This window comes from Argopecten irradians, chromosome 8 (genome assembly GCF_041381155.1).
Source record: "Argopecten irradians isolate NY chromosome 8, Ai_NY, whole genome shotgun sequence".
Classification (NCBI taxonomy): Eukaryota; Metazoa; Mollusca; class Bivalvia; order Pectinida; family Pectinidae; genus Argopecten; species Argopecten irradians.
Genome location: NC_091141.1, coordinates 3,586,875 through 3,603,258, shown reverse-complemented (window position 1 = coordinate 3,603,258; position 16,384 = coordinate 3,586,875). Strand labels below are relative to the sequence as shown.

The 16,384-nt window shown below is 34.7% G+C and overlaps 1 protein-coding gene across 2 annotated transcripts in view; it reads right to left on the bottom strand.

Annotated features, from left to right (window-relative positions):
• Window positions 1-1,266: 1,266 nt before the first annotated feature.
• LOC138329112 (1,5-anhydro-D-fructose reductase-like) overlaps window positions 1,267-16,384 on the bottom strand; it is a 28,018-nt gene continuing 12,900 nt past the window's right edge. For both annotated transcript variants that reach the window (XM_069275862.1, XM_069275863.1), the window contains exons 8-10: window positions 12,732-12,815; window positions 7,977-8,059; window positions 1,267-6,275 (exon numbers count right to left, since the gene is read on the bottom strand). In XM_069275862.1, coding sequence (XP_069131963.1) covers window positions 6,233-6,275; window positions 7,977-8,059; window positions 12,732-12,815 — 210 coding nt within the window. In that variant the 3' untranslated portion in view covers window positions 1,267-6,232. The remainder of the gene's footprint in view (window positions 6,276-7,976; window positions 8,060-12,731; window positions 12,816-16,384) is intronic.

The window sequence follows — 16,384 nt, the reverse complement described above, 5'->3', positions numbered from 1 at the left end:
TTCTATCTAAGAAGAGTATTTGATTGCACCATTCCACCATATCTGTGAGTGGAAAAGAAGATTGTTGAAATTTTGTCAATTTTACCCATTTTGGCCCCTCCCACATCCCCCTGGTGGGTGGGGACCATATAATTCAATTTTGATTGGCCTTATGCCTTAGAAGGTTTGTGCAAAATTTCATTGAAATTGCTTCAGCGGTTTTGGAGAAGAAGTCGAAAATGTAAAGTGTTTACGGACATACGACGCACGATGGACAGACAAAAGGCGATTAGAGAAGGTCACTTGAGATTTCGTCTCAGGTGACCCAAAAATATACAAATATCCACACCATCAGGTCATTTTGGTATCAGAATCGGTGGCAATAATACAAATATCATCTAAAGATTCAAGGAGTAGCCCGGTATACTACCCCTATACCATTTGCCTGGCAGTAAAGATGAAATATATTTAGATCATCACCTTTTAAAGAAACATTGAAGACATATTGTAGTCCTTCGTATAATGTGAAAACTACACGAGCATATATCCTCTTCCAATTATTATCTTTGTCGTGTTTCTCAAGACGTTCATATGATGAAGTGCATATAAATACAAATAAAAAATAGCTGACATGTAGTATTTTTCTGAAGAAAAAGACATCGGAAGGAATAATGTTAAAAACTTTGTCATTCCCATCTAATTATCTTAAGAGGTTATGACTTCTTGATCATCTTGGGCCGATTTAAATCTGATTTACATAAGTTGGTAAGTGTAGTCGATGATCAGGACGATTACTCTTCCGAATCACATGGCTCTATTATCACGATATATTTCCGTCAATTTCTCAACAGTCTATCGTCCGCCAAATTATTAATTTAAATATATTTTATTGCGTAATTTTATATACAATGGCATTGGGCACAATTTGTCCAACTTATATGAAGCCCTCTCCCTACAGAATTATTATTAATAATACGACAAAGAACACAAAATGGCAAAAATATACATATTTACATGGTTTTAGAAAGAAAACCTTAGCCGGACATCTGCTCTTAGACGACTGGATCGATTTCAATGACACTTGTGATGTGCATGAACTCTTTTTTCAAACACTTTTGTTGCCATTACAACCAAGGCATTATATACAGGTTTCATAAAATGCCCACAAACTCGTTAATCTTTTGGTCGATTTTGTTCAAACTTGGTCAATTGGTCTAACACATGGATGCATATACTTTCACATATAACACATGATTTGATAACGATTAAAAAGAAGGAACCATGGTATTTAAAATATTTTCAATTTTATTGCTTTGTGTACAAGTGCAATATCTATGAAAACCTAAAATATTGCAATTAAGTATTGAACATTTGTAAAGTTGTTGAATGCAGCACCAAACGACCGTTGAAGTTTAACAAGTGTTACTAAGTAATGCATGAATTATGCTTTACATCCACGACACGCTTCTGGAAAATGGTATAGTAAAATTGAAGGCATTTCAGGAGACAAGTCAAATGACTATAGTCACAGACTTACTCAGACTTCATTGACCATTAACATGAAGGAAAAACGCCAAGCTTCAAAGTAAATGTGTACTGTTATTTAATCAGCTTATCTAATTTTGCTTAGATAGAAATCAAATGACCAAACTTACCCTGTCTCATTAAATACAGAAGTACAAAATTTATGTAGTTGCTAACAGAACCTTCGAGGTGTGATGGCAAAAAATCCTGGAAATCGACAAGTTTTACTACGATTGCATACATGTATATCATTTAAATACTTAGACAATGTACCTAACATAAACTATGAAATTATATTGTTTATGTTAAACTAATGACTTATCCCGATTTCTAGTGTAAGCCTTTACACAAACAAGAGCTGTTGGAGAACAGCAAAGCTCGCCTATTCAGAAGAAGTTGATGTTCAAGTATTTACTATTCAAACATGGAAATATGACAAATTAATAGACTCAAACCCCCCCCAAAAGGGCCCCAAACTGGTTGTATTATCACGTTCAGCATCCATACACATTAGGAAAATAATATCATAAACCTTTATGATGACTTAAGCTTGAACAATAGACAAAACAGAAACTTGCTCAAAAACTTTAACATGGAAATATGACAAATTAACAGACTAAAAAAAACCTAAAGGGCCCCAAATTGGTTGTTTTATCACATTCAGCATCTATACACATTAGGAAAATAAAATCATAAACATTTATGATGACTTAAGCTTAAACAATTGACGAAACAGAAACTTGCTCAAAAACTTTAACGTGAAATGGGACGCCAACGCTGACGCCAATGCCAACGCCGACGCCGGGGTGACAACATTAGCTCCCCCTATTCTTCGAATAGGCGAGCTAATAAGGAATAGAATAATTCCTCACTCAGATTATTTGTGCTTTATGACGTATTGAAAAAGTAGAAATAACCGATTTGTACTCGTTTTCATATCAAATCTGAGTTTTTTCCATACAGGACTGTAACTTCTATGGGGAAATAAAACCTTGATAAATCAACAGAATCGAACATTAATTTGTATTTTATTTCGTTAAAACTCTGATCAATTACACTATCATTATAAATGGATGTCATATTTTTTTTAATTTCATAGAGTTATGAAGAAAAAAATCGCAAACAATTTTTTGGGGCATATTTCAAGAAATTAAAATTTAAATGACACAAGTTCTTTAAAAAGTGCACAACCATCTTATTGAAATGTAGATTTACTGTCATTCTTTTGTTTTGAATGTTGTTTCATTATAGTCATTGGACATGCTAATTAGGAAGCTCAAACTCCATGAGCAATGGAGAAGTCTGTATTTTGTTTTTCATTTTTCTCAAATTAAAATTTGTACAATTTATACAAAGCATTAAAACAAGAACTAAACGATACAGCTAACTGTCTGTAGCATATAAGGACAAACTATACAATAATTCGCCTGAGGATACTCACCAATTAAGCAGTTAAATGACACATGCAGTGATAAACTACTCTAAACTTATAGTATAATACATATACTACATATAATACGATTTATATAATTAATAGTATAATAGCTTGATAATATATATACTAATGGGCAGAACTAAAAGGAATTATACACAAGAACAGAATCAATACCAATTAACTATGGTAATTCAATACATAGTTTAACTAATCAACACTGTGTTCATTTTTATCAGATATAGCAATGTCAATGTACAATACATTGTTCTTGTACATAATCTTTAACAAAAACAATAATGATATATGAATTCATTCCAATATTGATTGTATACACTTATTTGGTGTAAATAATACAAAACAACTATCAAATTTCACATAGATAAATATGTAGGTAAAGCTTCTGTACAACCATTCTATTTTTTAATAGATTAAAAAATCTTCTAAACAGTATGCATGTTATTCGTATTAGTCATGGTCAACTGGTAATTGTAAACCACAAATCAAAGTCATCACCATCTGATTTCACTTCATAAATTCAGTTAGATTTTCTATTGGTATTCCAAAATAAACAAAACAGTTGAGTGTGGTTGTATATATTTGCATGCAATTAATTTTTCTTCAGATTTGGTTAGAACAAGATGTATTTATGCTATTTCACCTTTACTATCAGTACACTCTCATATGATAGATGTTATGACTTATGTGGATCAAGCACATCAGATATGACGCTGAACAAAACACATAAATGTTGTCCAAGATAATTAATTTTCAGTAGGTTCTTTTTGTAGATTTTGTTTACCTCAAATTCTGAACATAGTTGTATGAAGGAAACACAATAAACACTGTGAAGTTAAAACTGGTTAGTTATTACCGTATTTGCCGTAATTAGCGCCCAGAGTGCTTAATAATTGTAACAACACTGGATGCCTATAAGTGAACCAAAATGTAAGTTGTGGACGAAAAAGGTCCGGCATATTTTAACTCTTTCTGTACTCGTGGCACATAAATCTGTTACAGTAATAATGCCTTTTATCCTTTTAGACACATTATTATATTGTGATTCATATGTAAAAGACTCGCAAGTAAATGTGATATGGGATACAGTACCAATGTTATAAACATCACACGCTTATAAAACGATCTTAAAAATCAATTGGATGGGGTGTTTATACAACTTCAACTCCTTCTGCAGAAAAGAGAGAGGCACGTATAACAGTGAATGCGGTTTTACTCTTTTTGGCTGAGCATTGGACGCGCAACATTATCAACTAAGCCTTTGGAATGACAAGGAGACTATTGATAGTGTCCACAGTATCAAATATCAAAACTGTAAATAATTATTTATGACACTCTTAATGTGTAGAAATAAAGAATTCATCAAGGACAGAACACAATATCCTCATATATACATTGAATGTAGTACATACCTATGTTAAAATACTCACATTTCTTAAGACAATTAATATGGAAAATATCTATCTTATCATAGTCCTATGTACTACAAAGATTTTAAAAAACACAGTATAAGAATATTCTAAGATAAAAATAACTTCATATGCTGCCAATATGTACTTGGTCAATCTAAAATAAACAAGGGTCTTTTCATAGGCCATGCATAATCATGTTTATAAATTTTCATATTAAAAAGGAGGCCGTTCAGGATTTCTACAAATTTTTTTTTTTTTAATTTGAGTTTGCTTTATTTATAAATCTAGGAATTTCAGCAGCATTAAATTAATGTCTTTTTTCAGAAATTGAAACAGGAAAAAAAATTCTGAAAGCAAAATTTCACATTAATACTTTATAAATTCATAGCCTGTATTATACCTATAAACACCTAAATACCTATGATTATAGATTTATAATTACTTATCAAGCTAATATTATTCTATTAGAAACACATATATACATACATCATTTAATGACCCTATTTCAACTATACAGTTGTAGTTAGTTTATTACACATTTTGTCTACGTTTTTCTCTTGATTACACTAATTAGCACCAATGATATAATATGATTGACTGGCTACAGAGAAACAATTAAAGGTCCAGAAAGGGGTCTGAACGGTGCCTGAGTTTTAAGTATTCTGTTGGCGTGATGATCTGTTCTAAATTTCTGAATCAGGACCAAAGTGCAAATTTAAGAATCAAATAATAATCCTTTATAATGACCTTAGGGAGTTTTATTAACTCTTGAATTTTCAAAGCAGCTTTAGGATATTCCTTCAATAAATTATAATTATAATGGATTAAATGAATGATTTTAACATTTCATTAAATTTAAAATATTTTAACTCACCCCTGGCTCTCATGCACTTGAAGTCAGCCAGAACTGCTGTTTGTATTCATGTACAAAATTAATCTACTATCATTATTATGTATTCCCTCCATAAACTTTTGTAAGCCCATCTTTCTCCCTTAGGGGAAACATTTGATGTTATCATATCTTGAAAGTAAACAAAATCAAGATTTCAAAAAAAAAATTAGCCTTTGAATTAAGGCTTCTTCAAAATTCCACTGGAATTGGTTCTGTTGTTTTAAAGAGGAAGTTGAAGATACCACACGACTTTGATTATACATGTGGCACATTTCAGACTTAATTTGTCACGGATGACCAATCAAAAGCTTGTCAGCTAACATAAAATCAAATATAAGCACTTTTAAATTCCCTGACAAAAATTTTGATATATCATTCAGCTCAAAAAACAATACATAAATGAAAAATTACCTCAAACAGCTCATCAGCAAGCTCAAAGCTACACGTAATGGGCTCATGAAAGCTATAATATTTGTTAGAGTCCCTGAACAGCTTTTCCGATGCTTAAACAATGATGTTTTCTGATCTTATATAAGACAATTTTTCAAACACCAGTTCAAAATGACACTTAAGTACATTAATTAGTTGTATCATTAGTACATGTATGTAAACTGAGTTTTTTGAAACAGTTACCGAAACATATCTTAATATCACAGAGAAAACTCATTGGCCAGGCCAACACAATCTATCAAGACACTGCTTACTCACAGACAACAATTGATCACGTTTCATTTCAGTAGATAGTCGCTCAGAATAATTAATACTAATGAATATTTTCTTAGGTCTGCAATCACTTTAGAAAACTCAACAGCACTACACATACAAAGCGTAAACTATCGAGTCACCTTTGGAATCTTCTTTGCGTAACCACTGGTTACCATGATAGCTCCTCAACATACCGAGGGAACTAACGTTGTTGGCTAGGATTCTGCTCATTTTAATACGAAATGTCCATGCACAAGTGCAGATTTTTCACTAATATTCAATATTGAATGGATAATACTGGTGTTTCATGGAACTGTAACAGAAAGCGTAAAATTCAAATTACATTTAAGTATTGACAATAAATGAGACAAAAAGTTTGAAAGAATTAAATGAAGATAAAAATACAATGTATCAGCTGGTTTATATGTGATTATAACATGTGGCATCCTGTCTTCTTCTTATTCAGCTCTCAAACTGTAATAAGCATATTTATAACTGTAATATTGTCAAGAGATCCCAGAGGGATCTTGGCGCCCACCTAAGAACAATCTTTGTCTGACAAAGGAAAGAGGGATCTTTTCTCTGCTTTTCAAGCTTTTACTACATATTACTACACATGAAATTTGAGAAAGATCCTTTGACTACTTTCTGAGATATATAACAGTAACAAAATTCAATTATCAAAATCCAAGATGGCTACTTGTCGGCCATCTTATTCACCGATCGGTACCAAAATGCAATATGCATAACCAGGGACCTAGGGGAACCTGCACATGAAATTTGAGACAGATCCCTTCAGTACTTTCTAAGAAATAGTGGTAACAAGCTTCAACTATCTGTTGATGGGCTAAAAATCTGGTGTTTGTGGAAATGTAGAACTCCACTGCAGATTGAGTGGATGGTACGATACGTTTATTGGAGTCTTAGGAGTCGACTCTGTACAGAGATTATTGGCGAGTTAATATAGCAGTACATCGGGATTACAAATGTCAATATTTGGATATGAAAACCAATACCTGGAACAGTTGATACCAAGGTAGCTGCTGTATTACATAGGGAAACATGGTTACTCATTAGAACTTATCCTGTATCATAATTAACAACATGGCTATGTAATTAGTAGTTATACAATGACGTACATATACTATCGTAAATATGAAACACATGTGCTTGACCTACACAATGTAACATACTTGAAAGCACATGAAAATGTAGATAATTATATATTAGTCCAAATTTCAAACTCTAAAATTCTTATGATTAATATATTATACCACATAACTATTGGTACCAAAAGATTCCACAAATGAAATTTGAGAAAGAAATCCCTTCAGCAGTGTCTAAGAATTAAAGATAACAAACTTTAATTGTCAAAATTCAAGTGACTGATTGTTGGCCATCTTGAACTCTGATTGGTCCCAGCAAATGCACATAACTATATATAGCGAGGGAAACCTACAGATAAAATAGGAGAGAGATCCCTTCATTACTTTCTCAGAAATAGCAATAACAAACTTCAATTGTCAAAATTAAAGATGGCTGCCTATTGGCCATTTTCATTTCAGACCCGTCTAATCAGAAGTAAAGAGTACACACAGTACCTTTTGAGAAATAGGGATAACACACTTCAATTGTCAAAATCCAAGATGGCTGTCTGCCGGCCATGTTTTTTCCAGTTCAGTCTCAAAATGTGATAATCATAACTAGGAACCAATAGGAACCTACATACAAAATTTGAGAGATTCCATCGGTATACATCTGAGAAAAAGAAAAACAAGTATTGTTTATCGACAGAGTAGGAGGGGATGAATGAACCACGGACGACAATGGAAAGACAATTTGAATAGCCCACCATCTGATAATAAAACAAATAATAAACAAAATTTAAATGATTGAATATTACAGGTACTCTATACACACTGAAATGATGGATATCGATCACCTTTGACAAGTACATTTTTGGTAAATATGGTTAGTGCCAGTATCACTTAATGCATTTCATGTCTATACTTACTGAGTTTCTAAATTCAATCGATGATTCTTATTAAGGGTTTCTAATTGCTTCACTTCTTCTGAATCTAATTCAAAGTCAAAAATCTAAAAATAAAATATATATATTTCATTTATTACAAAGTCTCTAGGATTTGTATCATATCTTTCTGGGTTTCATTTTCTTTAAAGGTGATAAAAACAGATTTTAAACATGCTATTTTTGTGTTGATATTTGTTTATTGTGGTGCACTTCATGATTTCCAACAAAAAATACAGGTTGTATTTGACGTAATTTCCATAAAATGTGCTTGAACCAAAGTCCAAAACAACCCTTGTCTAGAACGATCGCATCGCTTATTGCCCCTGATATCACCAGGTGGCTGTAGATTCGTGACGTCATCTGAGGCAAACAGCTGTGACAAGAGCCGGGAAATTCAATGGGGCAGTGTTGCGGTATTGGCAATTATAGATACTTAAAATAGTTGCGCTGCGCGTAGTTGCTATATTGATAAGTGGAAATGTATCCGTATATATAATATACAATCTATAACATACCCTGATATAATAAAAACAATCGTTTATTCATTCTAGTCGTCATATTCTGGGCTACAAAATTGTTATGTTCTTTAGGTCAAAAGACATTTGACATCGTGTATGTGTGTGTCAACTTAGGTTCGAGGAGGTTGCGCTTGACTTTCGTCTTAAAATCAAAACTCCAAACATAGACTTTAAAGTTTATATCAACAAGAAGAAATATAAGTTTACAAGAAAATGGACCAAAACTACAATGACACTACATGCTACATGTACATACATATAATGCATATTGATAAAAGTAGACCCCGTCACCATTCATACCCTTTCATACTGCGACAAACGTGCTCCTATCCCGCTTATGTGTGTACTACACACCTCTATTTCCTACTTGAACCTTAATCCTTCAGAACACCTAACAGAAAGGGTTAGGCTTATTTATTTTTTAAAGTTCTGTAATGAGTTTTACGGATTTATTCGACAAAATTTCGGAGCTTTCTGTGCACGAAAACAGAATAATATGTACGGTAGTAACAATACATGCAAGACCGTTAAAAAAAATGGGACAAAACACAGTTACTAGATACAATCACAAAATAAGCATGACATGTACTCGTGGACAAGATATGCATGTTTAATAGTTCAACTAACACAGGGCCATGAAACAACATATTTCTTACAAAACACAAATCATTTACAAGACCGCTTCATTATATTATCTAACCGTTCATATACGAGCAGTCCACAGGGATTTGAGAATTAGTTAAATCAATATTGACACACAAGATAGCCTATTGAACATTATGAGACGATTTATGGGTCTAGATAAAAACAAAATCGGTAAAATTTGTATTCTACATATACGCAAATGTACTATGTAGAATATAACAGGAAATTAATGAGTACGCAAATTGGCCAAATTGGCGAGCATTGTGGTGTTTTGAGGGTTCGGGGGAGACCCCAGTAAAAAATATTACGATTTAGAATGGCTGAGATATGAGTTTCACGATGTATTTTGATGATTGTGCGAGCGGCGAAGGCACGACATGTTGGTGTTTGGGGGTCCGAAGGTCTCCCCCGAGAAGGAAAAAATATTACTATTTGCAATGGCTGTGATGAGTTTTACTATATATATATGTGTGTGTGTGTGTGTATTTTGATGATTTTAAAGCGTTCTTAACATTGTAATTTTTTTATTTTAAATTACCTGCATTTAAATAATGACAATACTGTGAATGTACCGGCTTCACACCATCGACACATTGTTGTGTAACTCAAAGTACAAAGAAATATTAATTGTCTTGCTCAACTTATACACATTTTTTTAAATACATGTAGTAGAATCCCTAAAAGGAAGTATAACAAGAGGCCCATGGGCCTTAACGGTCATCTGACTATTAGTACAATTCAACATAGTTGTTTAAAGATTTTAGCCTATTTGACCTCTGTGACCTTGATTGAAGGTCAAGGTAATTCATTTGAACAAACTTGGTAGCCCTTCATCCCAGCATGCTACATGCTCAATATCAGTACCCTGGGCCTTCTGGTTCTTGAGAAGAAGTCATTTAAAGATTTTAGTCTATTTGCCACCCGTGACCTTAAATGAAGATCAAGGTCATTCATTTGAATAAACTTGATAGCCCTTCATCCAAGCATGCTACATGCCCAATATCAGTACCCTGGGCCTTCTAGTTCTTTAGAAGAAGTCATTCAAAGATTTTAGCCTATTTGACCCCCGTGACCTTGAATGAAGGTCAAGGTCATTCATTTGAACAAACTTGGTAGCCCTTCATCCCAGCATGCTACAGGCCCAATATCAGTACCATGTGCCTTCTCGGTCTTGAAAAGAAGTTGTTTAAAGATTTTAGCCTTTTTGACCCCCATGACCTTGAATGAAGATCAAGGCCATTCATTTGAACAAATTTGATAGCCCTTCATCCAAGCATGTCAAAGGCCCAATATCAGGTCTCTAGGCCTCTTAGTTATTCACAAGAAGTTGTTTAAAGGATTTTAGCCTAATTGACCCCTGTGACCTTATATGAAGGTCAAGGTCCTTCATTCGAACAAACTTGGTAGCCCTTCATCCCAGCATGCTGTAGGCCCAATATGAGTATCCTGGGCCATTTAGTTCTTGAGAAGAAGTCATTTAAAGAATTTAGCCTATTTGACCCCTGTGACCTTGAATGAAGGTTAAGGTCATTCATTTGAACAAACTTGGTAGCCCTTCATCCCAGCATGCTACGGGCCCAATATCAGTACCCTGGGCATTCTGGTTCTTGAGAAGTCATTTAAAGATTTTAGCCTATTTGACCCCCGTGACCTTGAATGAAGGTCAAGGTCATTCATTTGAACAAACTTGGTAGCCCTTCATCCCAGCATGCCACAGGCCCAACATCAGGTCTAACATCTTCATTATTCACAACATGTTGTTTAAATGGTTATAGCCTATTTGACCCTTGTGACCTTGAATGAAGGTCAGGGTCATTTATTTGAACAAACTTGGTAGCCTTTCATCCCAGCATCCTACGGGCCCAATATCAGTACCGTGGGCCTTCTGGTTCTTGAGAAGAAGTCGTTTAAAGATTTTAGCCTATTTGACCCTCGTGACCTTGAATGAAGGTCAAGGTCATTTATTTGAACAAACTTGGTAGCCTTTCATCCCAGCATGCCAGAGGCCTAATATCAGGTCTCTAGGCCTCTTAGTTATTCACAAGAAGTTGTTTAAAGGATTTTAGCCTATTTGACCCCTGTGACCTTGAATGAAGGTCAAGGTCATTTATTTGAACAAACTTGGTAGCCCTTCATCCCAGCATCCTACAGGCCAAATATCAGTACCCTGGGCCTTCTGGTTCTTGAGAAGAAGTCGTTTAAAGATTTTCGCCTTTTTGACCCCTGTGACCTTGAATGAAGGTCAAGGTCATTCATTTGAACAAACTTGGTAGCCCTCCATCCCAGCAACCTACAGGCCAAATATGAGTACCCTGGGCCTTCCGGTTATTGAGAAGAAGTTGTTTGAATGAAAAGTTTACGCACGGCGGACGGCGCACGGCGGACGGCGCACGGCACACGACGACGGACGGTGCATGATGACAATAGGTCATCCTGACCCTTCGGGTCAGTTGACCTAAAAACTGCAGGAGGACCCTTTTTTCTTTTAAATGCGCAGAGCATTTCAGTCGACGAAAATGGGGGGCAAAGACACAACAGATAAATTATTGTTTTTTTCTTGTAATCAGTAAATCTGCGTATATTTTCATGTCTCCGTATGTTTGTAACGGATGATTTTTTTTCATCACTGAAACGGAGGTCTAAAGAAGTGGGCAGTCTATTTTCACTTATTTTGCACATAAAATTACCAGTATGTATCAAAACTCCACGGTTAATTTTATGTGTAAACTATAAATTACATATATTACAAATCATATTACTCCATTGTGGACTGAATAGGAAAGTAATACTTATTCATTCGTGAAAAATGACCTTTTGTTTAACTCCTCACACGATACTCCACATGATATATGTACTAAACATTAATGACAACATCATTTACATACAGTGACGTCATTTTATAGGTTGTGACGTCAATAATGTGTCATTATGTAGGGGATAAATCACGCTACCCAATAAGTCGGTATATAACATATTTTTCTCTGTGTGTATTTCCGTAAGTACTAAGACCTGTGGCTAAAATCCACATGCATGTTGACAGTTCCACGATCGGCACACTGTTTTCCGTAGTTGATTATCTCAGATGATGTCACAACTCATCGGAACTCAAGGGAGGTAAGTCATAGAAAAAATTTGTCGTCAAAAAAATGTGAAGATTGCTTTCATTAATTTTACTATTTAGAGACAAAATATAAGTAAATATCAAACTGATATATGTTTAAATAGGACATACAAATGTTTCTAGCGTATTATCTCATTTTCCATGTCCCTTCTGTTTTTATCACCTTTAATATGAAGTAATTACCTGAAATAGGAATGTAAAAGATAACTATCTAAATAGAATTGATTGTCTTTCTCTCTAAGTTGTGTTCTGAGATATTTCCCCCCCCCTGAACACTGGCAATGATGAGCATGGTTAAAAAATTCCTTAATGTTAAGGAATGTTAATTTATGAAACTTGGCCCATATATTATAACATGTAAATACTAAACGAAAGTAATGACGAAAGTCATTAAAATATCCATTAACTGTCAACTATTAAACCCCAGATAATTTAGAAACAATTTTGTGTTACCTGAAAATTTTCTGTAACTCTTGTAGGCGTGACACTTTTTGGGATAACACAAAGATTTCTCTGCACCAGGAAACGGAGGATAATCTGAAGCAATAAGAAAAATAATGTTAGTCAACACACATCTTACCATAGCACAACACACATCTTACCATAGCTCAACACACATCTTACCATAGCTCAACACACATCTTACCATAGCTCAACACACATCTTACCATAGCTCAACACACATCTTACCATAGCTCAACACACATCTTACCATAGCTCAACACACATCTTACCATAGCTCAACACACATCTTACCATAGCTCAACACACATCTTACCATAGCTCAACACACATCTTACCATAGCTCAACACACATCTTACCATAGCTCAACACACATCTTACCATAGCTCAACACACATCTTACCATAGCTCAACACACATCTTACCATAGCTCAACACACATCTTACCATAGCTCAACACACATCTTACCATAGCTCAACACACATCTTACCATAGCTCAACACACATCTTACCATAGCTCAACACACATCTTACCATAGCTCAACACACATCTTACCATAGCTCAACACACATCTTACCATAGCTCAACACACATCTTACCATAGCTCAACACACATCTTACCATCTTACCATAGCTCAACACACATCTTACCATAGCTCAACACACATCTTACCATAGCTCAACACACATCTTACCATAGCTCAACACACATCTTACCATAGCTCAACACACATCTTACCATAGCTCAACACACATCTTACCATAGCTCTACACACATCTTACCATAGCTCAACACACATCTTACCATAGCTCAACACACATCTTACCATAGCTCAACACACATCTTACCATAGCTCAACACACATCTTACCATAGCTCAACACACATCTTACCATAGCTCAACACACATCTTACCATAGCTCAACACACATTTTACCATAGCTCAACACACATCTTACCATAGCTCAACACACATCTTACCATAGCTCAACACACATCTTACCATAGCTCAACACACATCTTACCATAGCTCAACACACATCTTACCATAGCTCAACACACATCTTACCATAGCTCAACACACAATCTTACCATAGCTCAACACACATCTTACCATAGCTCAACACACATCTTACCATAGCTCAACACACATCTTACCATAGCTCAACACACATCTTACCATAGCTCAACACACATCTTACCATAGCTCTACACACATCTTACCATAGCTCAACACACATCTTACCATAGCTCAACACACACTCTTACCATAGCTCAACACACATCTTACCATAGCTCAACACACATCTTACCATAGCTCAACACACATCTTACCATAGCTCAACACACATCTTACCATAGCTCAACACACATCTTACCATAGCTCAACACACATCTTACCATAGCTCAACACACATCTTACCATAGCTCAACACACATCTTACCATAGCTCAACACACATCTACCATAGCTCAACACACATCTACCATAGCTCAACACACATCTTACCATAGCTCAACACACATCTTACCATAGCTCAACACACATCTTACCATAGCTCAACACACATCTTACCATAGCTCAACACACATCTTACCATAGCTCAACACACATCTTACCATAGCTCAACACACATCTTACCAATCTTACCATAGCTCAACACACATCTTACCATACACTCAACACACATCTTACCATAGCTCACACATCTACCATAGCTCAACACACATCTTACCATAGCTCAACACACATCTTACCATAGCTCTACACACATCTTACCATAGCTCAACACACATCTTACCATAGCTCTACACACATCTTACCATAGCTCTAACCATCAGCTCAACACACATCTTACCAAGCTCAACACACATCTTACCATAGCTCAACACACATCTACACTTCTTACCATAGCTCAACACACATCTTACCATAGCTCAACACACATCTTACCATAGCTCAACACACATCTTACCATAGCTCAACACACATCTTACCATAGCTCAACACACATCTTACCATAGCTCAACACACATCTTACCATAGCTCAACACACATCTTACCATAGCTCAACACACATCTTACCATAGCTCAACACACATCTTACCATAGCTCAACACACATCTTACCATAGCTCAACACACATCTTACCATAGCTCAACACACATCTTACCATAGCTCTATAACACAAAATTCTGGTTTGTGTAAAAGTTTCCAATGTCTTATCATTTTTTAAAAAGGATGCCAAGAAAACTAGAAATGTCTGCAATGTATTGAGTTCTATCCCTTTTATAAGTAATTTATTTCATTGAATTTATTCTTTATTTATATATAGCAATCCATATTCAATCCAATAATTACCGACAGCATGAACTTTCACAAGGGGCACCCTTAATAGTTATTTGACATCATTCGCAATACAGTCCAACCCACTTAATACAAACTCAGATTGCGCAAAATCCCGTTTATACGAATGGAATTAAAATCCTCTGCAAACTGCATTCAATATCCTTGTTTTTTACCGCTTTAGTACGAATCATTTAATATGAAAACCCACGTAATAGGAAACAGTATTCAAGTCCCCTGGATACTTTATTGTGCTATTTTAAACCCATATAATGTGAAGTGACAAAACCATGTGAATTGTGATAATTGATCACCGCCATGCATCGACACATACACACAAATTATGCCAATACAAAGGATAATCCACACACAGGGAATGAACAATTTTCAATAAAACAATAGTATATCCCTGACTTAAAGTTATATGTGCCGTAACTGTTCGAAAATTTGGACATGTTAATTTTTCTTCAATTATCTATTTAAAACCATAAGTTTTAATGAATAAAGCTGTGAAAATCATTCAAATGGACAGACAATCATATATAATGCCTTAAGAACGTTAGTTAGAACACAGTGAAATTCTTGTTTTTTTATGCCTTATACATGTTTAGAAGGAAATATACTTTCAGAAATCACTTTACAATTACTAAGAATAGTGTAAAAATGTGCAATGAAATTGTGGACACCAAGATGGCTTCATGGTCTGACCGTATGTACTCATTTCATTACACTGAAGATGTTAATATAATGATTTTTGGCAGTACTGCCAAAAATCATTTTCAGTCCTTTTTGTACTTGTAAAATCAAAATTTATACATTGAAAGTATTGTAATTTTCAAAATGTTGGTAACTTTTGGAGTTGAATAACATATTAAAAGCTCTTCTTGATTCGTGACTATGAAAAACACGGCACATATAACTTTAAGTCTCATATTGTTTCTTTTCCTGTATTTGTTGTATAAATCCTAACCCACTTAGTAGAAAACCTGCATAGTACAAAACGATTCCAAGGGTCCCCAGAAATTTGTAATAACCGGGTTGGACTGTATTTGAATAGAAAACTGAATTTAGTTTAATTTTTTTTTTATTTTTCAATATGGTGACTTTGGCATCTTGAATCTGAAAAAAACCTTCTAATTAATCATATACTTCCTGGGCATCCCTTCCTTTATATTAATTCAAGTTTTCAGCAACAATGATTGTACAACTTTAAATGTATTTTCAAGATAGTGGCCATCTTGGATAATGGATCAATCCGAAAAATAACAACACTTGGTTGGGACCATGTAAGGATC